Source organism: Halyomorpha halys, unplaced genomic scaffold (genome assembly GCF_000696795.3).
Source record: "Halyomorpha halys isolate HHAL.00 unplaced genomic scaffold, Hhal_1.1 Scaffold46.1, whole genome shotgun sequence".
NCBI classification, from domain to species: domain Eukaryota; kingdom Metazoa; phylum Arthropoda; class Insecta; order Hemiptera; family Pentatomidae; genus Halyomorpha; species Halyomorpha halys.
Genome location: NW_027109456.1, coordinates 1,319,207 through 1,329,104, shown reverse-complemented (window position 1 = coordinate 1,329,104; position 9,898 = coordinate 1,319,207). Strand labels below are relative to the sequence as shown.

At 31.0% G+C, this 9,898-nt stretch overlaps 1 protein-coding gene across 1 annotated transcript; it reads right to left on the bottom strand.

Moving 5' to 3' along the window:
- Positions 1 to 307: 307 nt before the first annotated feature.
- LOC106689431 (uncharacterized) lies at positions 308 to 3,136 on the bottom strand. The gene is made up of 3 exons (XM_014434387.2): positions 2,675 to 3,136; positions 2,410 to 2,554; positions 308 to 753 (listed from the first exon to the last, which is right to left on the bottom strand). Exons 1-3 carry the CDS (start codon positions 2,968 to 2,970, stop codon positions 373 to 375), a joined length of 822 nt encoding a protein of 273 aa, XP_014289873.1. The 5' UTR covers positions 2,971 to 3,136; the 3' UTR covers positions 308 to 372.
- Positions 3,137 to 9,898: the final 6,762 nt, after the last annotated feature.

Here is a 9,898-nt window from a genome sequence, read left to right as displayed (position 1 = left end):
AGATTTTTCTGAGGTTCTTGGCCCTTCGCTACCGAAACAAAACACAGGAATTCATTTCATCTTTTGTACGATTAACTGGAACATTAAGATTTCTCAGGAAGGTACTGGGATAGTTATGGAGATTAGACAAGTGGCATTACTGATAACGCTGAAAAGGATTTTTCTAGTCAAATAATTAATGATAATATACATAAAGGTAGGTTTGAATAATAAGCTGATAATATTCATGTTTTTTAGTATTATGTATATTAAAAAATATATATACAAGTACAAATGTTCTTTTGAGGAAGAGAATAGCGAGGAAAAAATAAACATATCAAAAAATAATTCGTATAATAATTATAATAACAAAAGCATCGTTAAGAAAATGTTTTAATTGTTGGTATTCTTACAGTACTCAGTACCAGCAGACGAAATTGAGGATCCCTGAGAATGTGACACGCAAGGTGAAATATTATTGTTCCGTTGTTCCACTAAATGTTGATACTGACTGATTTGTTCTGAAAAATCAGTAAGGTCAGTAAGTTGTTTTTTCAATCCTTTAGTGATAATTTTTTGAATCAAAGCTTCTGCCAGAATTTGCTGATTATCGTCCATTTTGCGTAATTTTTCAGCTATATAGTTCCCGAACGCATCACAGTCGTCAGTACTTGTAGACGGTGTACTTAACACCGCAGTACATGATTTTATAAACGACGAAAGATCTTTTCCCAACTCATTTCGTGGTTTCTTAGGCTGAGGTGTTTTGAAAAACTGAAAAAAAAAAAAAAAAAAAAGAATGATTTTGTCAGGCATATAAATAACAGTAATAATAAAATCTTAGTGAAGTTCGATGCCGATATTACCATTAGCTTAACACACATTTGTCCAAATCCAAATACACAAGATCAAACGTAACGAAATCGTTTCACGCACTTTTTCCTGTTTCAGTGTTTACTAACTTTTTAGCGATTTGCTCGTTACTAAGCGACTTCTGAGGCCCTTCTTATCCATCCCACTGAATTAAGTGAAATTCACCTAATTCGGCATAATGCCTTCTTATTCTCTGTTTAACCCATCCTTTAATCCCAATATTCTTCTACGTTCTTGTCTCTGGGTGGGGACTAATTCAGGGGATTCCTAGTGCAATTTGAAAATAAGAGATTTATAAATATGAAATGTTTTATTTTATTTTTTTTTTTCAGACGCAACAAACAAACCTTTGGATTCTAACATAGATGTCGATTACTCTTTATTTTGAGGACAGATATTTTTACTAGAATGATTGTAATTAAGTCTTTAGTCCCAATTTTGTGGGAGTATTCTATAGAATAATGATGTAATGTTTGATTAAAGGTAATTCTAACATTCTATTTTAAATATCTTAAAAAGTTAGTAAATACGGTTTTTGAACTTAATAAATATTTAATAAGAGCCGAAAAAATGGCGTCCAATTGAGGTTGTGGTATAGTTCACTTTTTTTTCACTCCCTTGCTTCATTTCTGACATACGGAGGGTTCTCATCATAGGGTTCCAACTCTATTCTAACCATACTGAGAAGGGCAAATATTTCATTCCATGGAACCATCTCGCAATCAAACTCAGGGGTAGTTGAGTTTGATTACAAGATGGTCACAAACTCAACTACCCCTCCCCCTCATATCATGAAAAATAGAACTTGTCGTTTATCTATTTATATATTTGACCAAGTACCATTCGGACTAACCTCGGAGTCAAAGCGGCTGAGAGCATCCTAGAGGTGCGCAAGCGAAGATGGTTCGGACACCTCCTTCGGATGGGCCATGAAAGACATATGAGAATCGCGTGGAAAGAAGAAGGCTAAGAGAGGAAGACCACGCACTTCCTGGGAGGAGAGTGTTAAGGAGGCGGAATATGGACTGGAGTAGGGGAGAAGGGAGATGGTTCAAGAGCGAGATATCTGGTCCAGACTCTGCAAATTGTAACCCCGCACTGCGCAAGCGGTAAGGGAGATAAAATGATTATGATGATGATGATATTAGACCAATTTCAAAATATAGGTATTAGCTGAATGTATCATTTCATGATAAAACACTTATATTTTATTGAGAAAAGATAGTTGACCGTATGAAGTAGATTGGAGGAAGATAGTTCGGGTGGAGGTCAATAAAGGTACAAAAAAATTTGACTTACAGTACAAAAATAGTAGAAAAAACTATTTATTGTTAACCAACGTTTCAACCTACTTTGCAGGGCTGCGTCAGGGCTGTCAGACTAAAATAATCATGACTAAATTGAAATAGTAGTTATTATCCTTATTTCAATCTGACAGTCCTCACGAAGCCCTGCAATATGGGGTTAAACGTTGGTTAACAAGAAATTATTTTTTTTACTATTTTGTTTATGAAACCGATCATGTAAAAAAATAATAAAAAAAACTTGTTTTAGTACCTTTGCTTTTTTTTCCACTTTTATACATTGCTCCGGTTCTTCTTCCATTCCTTCATTACAACTATCAAAATTAGTGTCATCCAAATTAGATAAGCTAGGGAGAGGGCGGTCTTGATCCCTCGTGAAGTTTATCAAATTGAAGTACCTGTTATATTACAAATAAAATAAAATACAATTGTAATATATATTATTTTAAGTATGGCAGGTTATGGAAGTAAAACCTAAAAATATAATGTTCATAAATTTATAAGGATTTTAAACTCACCATAGTGAAGGCTCATATATTTCTTCATCTCGACCATTTCTTAAGGATGCCTCAACCTTTTTTATTTCCTTTCGGTAACTTGATCGTAAGTTTTGGATTTTATTTTTCACACTTATGTGATCCACTTCTGGGAGATCGTCTCTTAAAGCATCGACAATTTCACTGTACATTCTGTATTTAACGGCTTTGTTTGTGTAATGTTCATGGTTCAACTTCCACAAACAAGGCCTTTCTCGATACAAACAAATCAATTTTTCGATTATATCCTTGTTCCACTCATTACCGCCTTTGACCATGATGGATTAAATAACATAAAGATAGTCAGCAAAAAAAGGCTCACTTATGAAAGTGCGTATAGGATAAACTGGTATTTGTACTAACTTCAATATGAACTTAGAGGTTAGAAAGTTGAGAACGTTGGCAGAAATACATCGGTCCGAGCGAACATGCACGAGTGCGGTGGTTGACTACAGTCCTGCCCCTTCCAAATATCCGTCACAGATGTCCGCCTCAAACCAGTTTGCCCCTCTAACGGTCAGGTGAGGCCCGCGGGTTTAACCGTTTAAAACCTTGGCCCGTCTAAAAAAAAAAAAAAAAATTCACAAGACCAGCTTATAACAACTATGTAGCTCAGCGGTGGATGATTTTGTTCAATTGCAATTTATTTATATAAATTTTGTTTAAAGTAAATATGTGAGGAAAAAAAGTTTCTCGAGTTCCTCATTTAGAACTGAACTGTATATCCCATTAATTATTTTATCATTTCGAATACAATTTTTATTTAAAAGACCGTATAAATTTCATTCATTTTTTTTAACAATAAAATTTTTTTCCTAAATTTTAACAACAAAAATTTAATAATTATGAAATCACTAAGCAGTAATTAGAGCCAGTATCTCTGCCGCAAGCTCCTTGATGAAGACCTGAAACTCAGGTCGAAACGTCGGCATGAATAAATAATTTTTTTGCTGACCTCACTACCTCCCCCTCCCTCCTCCGACCATCTTCTCCACTCAGTATTAAGTGTACTAATTTAAAATAAATAGTATATAATATGTACATACTGCCTGTCATTCATTTCTTCAAACAGAATGAATGCAGTCAGATTTGATTATTTGAAACAACTGTTTATTTCATTCACACTCGTAAGTTCTCATTTCAAACATCTCATCAGAGGAATGAGTTGATCTCAGTAAAACCACCCTAGTCGGAAGTGAATGAGCACCCTTCGAGATAACAGATCCTACATTCGTTAAACATAAAGATTATACCTATCATCTTTATTGGCTTAACTATTAAAATCTCTTCTACTCTAGCAGTGTGATATCTCTTCTACATCTATACCTGAATCTACATGATTCAGATTTATATTAATAGTCTCAGGTACATTTCGGTCTACCCCTCGGGTTACGTATAAGTTCTACTCTGATTTTTTAATTTTTTTTTTTTGGTTAGCCTAACAACGTACTTGAAAATTATATAGTGAATACAACATATAACTAAAAATGTAAGTTATAAAATTATGTAAACGTAAGACTATTAAAATTTTCTAGGTATATTTAAGATTTTTTGACAAATAGTGGTACATATCCTGCACATAATTCATTTTTAATGTTAAAATTATAATATTTATGTTGACATTATGCAACATTTAAATGCCAAGAAGAAAATCAAGTCTGCTTTCAAATATTTGATTTTTTTTTTAATAAATATTTTGTCACAAGACTATCAGGAATTCTTCCGAAGATCCAGTGCCGGAATTATTATTTTAAAAAAAATCGGTTTTGGAATTCAAAGCCTCAAGAAATAATTAGAACAACTGTTTATCAATAGTTGATCTGATTCAGTTCAGGAATTCTTTTTGGGTTAACGGCTGACTAAGATTTCATATATAAGAAATTCCTAGAAAAGAGCTCTAAACTTCTAATTTATTACGAAAATCATATGTTCATGTCTGTGCCTAGAGCAATTTGGATACAATTAGTTAAAAGGAAGAATATGGTATGTAACATCATGGTAAAAGTAGAACTTGGAAGTAAATTTTAAATAATCCAATCTAGTACATCTAATTTTTCTGAACTTCATGTTTCAACTTGAGATTTATAGTTTAAAAAAGGAACAATTTAATTTATCTCACATTCACATGTTTATAACATACCATGTTCTTTAACGTAACATTTCACATATTGTCTTTTGAGATTTACATGAGCAATGATCAAAAAATCGATTTTTTAGTTAAAACCCTCGTCTGGTAGACACTAGAATGATTTCTATTTTACCCAGGGGGTGGCATATCCAAAGGCGTAGTCATAAAGGCCACGCCCACGAAAGGAAGGTTTACGTTGAGGTTAATTGTAATTTCTACAGTTGTAATCTAAACTAAAACAAAATGGTGCCAGTGAGTGACTCGTACTCTTCCTCTACTCTTCTACCACGCCCTTGAAAGGCCCGTAAGGCCAGCCCTTTTGGCTTCATTTGTTTGCCAGCTAACCCCCTCCATTATACTTCTTATTCCATTAAGTTATCTGAACAAGAGGTGAATGTTTATTTTAACAACTTCTCTGTAAAGGGAAACGTGCACCATGAGAAAGAAGGACGATTCGATATACAATAATTCCAATGAAATTTAATTAAAATAAGAAATTGAATCATTTAATAAAAATTGATTAAAAAATATATATGGGTTTTTTTCCTGCCTAATCATAAATAGAGGCTACATACGTCTCTAACCTCTGTTAAGATGATGTATAAACAAAATATGAACTACAAGAACATGCAGCATAATAAGATTGGGTAACTATACTTATAAATTATATTAATCGCTAATAATGAATCCAATTTACAATCATATTTATTCAATTAGTATAATATCAATTATTATATTTAATTATTCAAATACAATAATCAATTGAATGAAAAATTAACGTACACAGCATAATAAAACTGGATAATAATAATTATAAATTATATTAATAGCTAATAATAAATAAATTTACGATACTTATTCATTTAAAAAATAATCAATTAAAAGAAAAATTAATAAGGATTTATATGTGACTAGGAGGCAGCGGTAGCAGCATGGTAACGCACCAGTCTACCAACCCACAGGTTGTCAGATCGAATCCTGGTACCACCCGGGCTTTTTTCAAGCATAAAATAATGAAAAATTCACTAACAACCTCCCCTCGAGCACTTGTGAGGCCCGTTAGCCAATGAGTGGCACTCACAAAAAAATAGGCGTGGGAGTGACAAACCTACCCTACGAAAAAACACATCAAGAAACGCGAGGACTTAGACCTCCATAATCTATTGCCCATTTAATAATAATAATAATATGTGACTAAACTGTATGATGGATAAACAAAATATGAGCTAAATTAACATGTTGCATAATAAGACTGGGTAAGAATAAATATAAATTATATTAATCGCTAATAATGAATTAAATTTACAATGATATTTATTTAATCAGATACAATAACCAATTTAAAGAAAACTTTTAATGATGAATTCTTAATAAAATGCACTTCTGTAATTTTAGTCTCTGGTAGCTAGAACAAGGAGCATCATGGAGGAACTCAAAAATCATTTGCTTTACAAGTTAAATGCAACTGCGACAGGAAACAAATTTTGGTCTCTCTTATAAAACTCATATTTTTGATACGAATATAAGATAAATTAAAAAACGTATTTGTGTTATTCTCTAACCGCACCCCCAACTATCTGGTCCCTAAGGTTTATTGAGATGATGTATAAACAAAATATGAGCTGCTTGAGCATGCAGCATAACAAGACTGGGTAATAATAAATATGAATTATATTAATAGATAATAATGAATCAAATTTACGATATTTACTTACTCAAATATAATAAACAATTTAAAGAAAAATTATTAAGGATTATATACAATTTTCAAAGTATACAGCGTAATAAGACTGGATGATAATAAATATATCTCATGTTAATAGTTAATAATAAGCAAATTTATTCGTTCAGATACAATAGTCAATTGAAAGAAAAAATAATAATAATGATGTATATGTCACTAAACTGTATGAAGAAGGTGTATAAACAAAACATGAGCTACATGAGAATGTAGAATAATAAGACTGGTTAATAATAAATATAAATTATATTTATAGTTAATAATAAATAAATTTACAATATTTATTTATTCAATCAATTGAAAGAAAAATTAAGAAGGATGTGTATAAAATTGTTAAATTATAGAGCTTAATAAGACTGGGTAAGAATAAAAATAAATTATGTAAATCCTTAATAATGAATCAAATTTACTATGACGAGGAATTATGTGTTGACCCAGGATATATATAATTAAGGAGTAGTCTATTGGCGGAGTTTACATTTTCTTTCAACACTATTTTTGTATCTATATTGTTAGTTAATTTCTTTATCATTCTGTAATTCCTTTATTTATTATTGTTGTTATCTTGTTTTTCGTTCTTGGCCCTAATGAACTTGAAATTCTGGCCGAAACGTTGGCACAAACAAATAAGTTTTTAGTTATTTGTGTTCTTCACTGACCCCATCTTCTCCTCATTAAAATTAACAGTGATTACTTATTCAATGATCAATTCAAAGAAAAATTTTTAGAACGTACAAGAGAGAGAGAAATGCTTTATTCATCCATGCTGCCCAAAAACATCGGGTTGCTACATTACACAGCGTACTAATCAATCCGTGATCGGGTATATATAAATTACATATTTTTAAAAGATATAATAAACAAGAAGGAAAACATTTTTTTCCCCAGTTTTCTTTTACAGTTAATTACAATCTACACTCTAAATACATATATTTCAATTTATTCCTTTTTTCTTTCCCCTTTTTGTCCCTTACATTTCACAATTTTCATTTCATTTGATCGACACCTACCACACTTGGTTAATACACTATTGCCAACTAAACTTCAGTTTTCTCATGGGTTTGACAGGGTGTAAGCTTACATTTCTTAACCAATAGATATACATAAGGACAATCTCTTCAATGCAAAGCCAAAGTGGCATTTTATTCTCCAGCAAATACAAATAAAAACGTCAACAATGATTAAATAAAGAAGTAAACGTAGTGAGTTTTCCTTAAAAAAAAAAAAGTTAAATTACATTTAAAAAATGTTAAATTAAGCATTATATTATTAGCTTAAGTTTCTATGTAGAAAAATTATAACTTATAACTTTTAGGGACTTATCTAATTCATGCTGACATTTTAAAATTTATTGATATAAACAAATAAAGACATCTGAAAAATAATACTTATTTAATAAGCGATGTTCAACTCACCTAATCTCTTGAGAAAGGTGTTTTTATGGCCGTTGACCATATGAAGTAGATTGGAGGAAGAGTCTGTGTGGAGGTCAATAAAGATTCAAAAATAGTAGTAAAAACTATTTGTTGTTAACCAACGTTTCACTCCACTCTGTATAGCTTCGTCAGGGCTGTCAGATTGAAATAAGGATGACAATAGTAGTTATCCTTATTTTAATCTGACAGCCCTGACGAAGCCTTCCAAAGTTGGGCGAAACGTTGGTTAACAACAAATTCTTTTTCTACTATTTTGGTACCTTTATTGACCGCCACCCGAAATATCTTCCTACAATCAACTTCTATTTTATGTATTTTTAAATCAGATGTTTATGGGAATGGAATTCACATATTAGCAAAATTGGTAAACATTCGAGCGTCAATTTCGACTGTAATTACGGAATTAAATTGCAATATTGGGTATTCAATCGTAGCACTGGTTTGAATTTAAAAATAAAAACTGGGAAAAAATCTGATGTTTTCTCACGGGGACAAAATGTAAATCCAAATTGTTTCAATTATTTGAATTATATTTTCGATACGGATTTCCTCTATTATAGCATAATAAATTGTGGCCTAATTTTGCTTTTGAATTGATTGCCAATATCGGTTTTTAAACTTGGATCTCCATCTAAAATCCTTTTGTTTCACTAACGCATAGTTTGGACTACACATATATTATAATATAACCCGTATCCCAAATCTTTCTGGGGTGCTACGAGAAAATACTACTTAACAGCATAAATAAAGAGAAAAATAAAATTTCATATATACACTGTATTTCAGCATTTACTTGGTCCTATTTTTTCTTTTTTTCCTATAAATTCAACCGTAACATAGGATGCATGTATTTCTGTGGTTTTTGTCTTAATTCAATTTCCTGTTTTTTTTATTTTATACGAAAAATAATTGAAAAATTGCACAGTCTTTAGGATATCAATGGATGACAAATCATTTAACCATCAGGGACAAATATGTAACGCTGATTAGAGTTGTTTACTGAGGCTAATTAAAATATTTATTTACTTAATTTATGAAATGAAAAAAACACTATATTTTTCACACTTTGAAGGTTGCGCAGTCCTCCATCTGTTGTTCCAACTTAAAGCAATCTATTTACTTTGTAATGACCATAATTATTACTAAAATGTTCGAAATTTTTTGAGACATAAATAAATCAATTTTAAGCAAAATGATTAAGGGAAACTTAACTAAGAGAGTATACCTCTTCCGTGACAGTTCGAAATTTTCTGCCAAATACTATTTTAAAATTAAGAGAGTAATTTAAAAAAAAAAATACGAACAATCTAGTTGATTAAATCTAATGAATCAACCTAAGCAATTTCTCAAATTAGGAACAATTCCATTGAATGTACATTAAAACAAATCCTTATGTCACAACATATTATTATTAATAAAGTTGATATACAATAAAAATTTACAACAATTTTTTTATTATGTTATATGCATTTGATTTATATTTTAGATACGGATATTCTCTTTTATAGGATCTCTGCATAATATTTTTGTGGCTTAATTTTGCTTTTGCATTGGTAGCCAGTATTGATTTTTAAACTTGGATCTCTGTCCAATTTCCTGTTGTATCACAAACGAAATATTTGTCCCACACACATATATATTGTAATAGCGCATAGGGATTCCCTGGGGTGCCACGAGCGAATAGCTCTTAAAACTACAAATAGATGAGAAATATAAAATTTCAAATATACACTATTTCATACAGTATTCCAAACTGTCCTGTTTTTCTTCTTTTCTCATAAATTCAACTGCATAATATGCGTTCATCATTCATAATTCAACCATATATACATGCATCTGTGGTTTTCGTCTTGTTGCAATTTCCTGATTTTTTTTTGTCATAAGAAAAATAATTGAATTTT

Coding starts and splice junctions, on each gene's coding strand:
- LOC106689431 (XM_014434387.2), bottom strand. CDS start 2,970: ATGGTCAAAGGCGGTAATGAGTGGAACAAGGATATAATCGAAAAATTG. Junction 2,555..2,674: donor ATATATGAGCCTTCACTATG/GTGAGTTTAAAA, acceptor GTAATATAACAG/GTACTTCAATTTGATAAACT. Junction 754..2,409: donor AAGTGGAAAAAAAAGCAAAG/GTACTAAAACAA, acceptor TTTTTTTTTCAG/TTTTTCAAAACACCTCAGCC.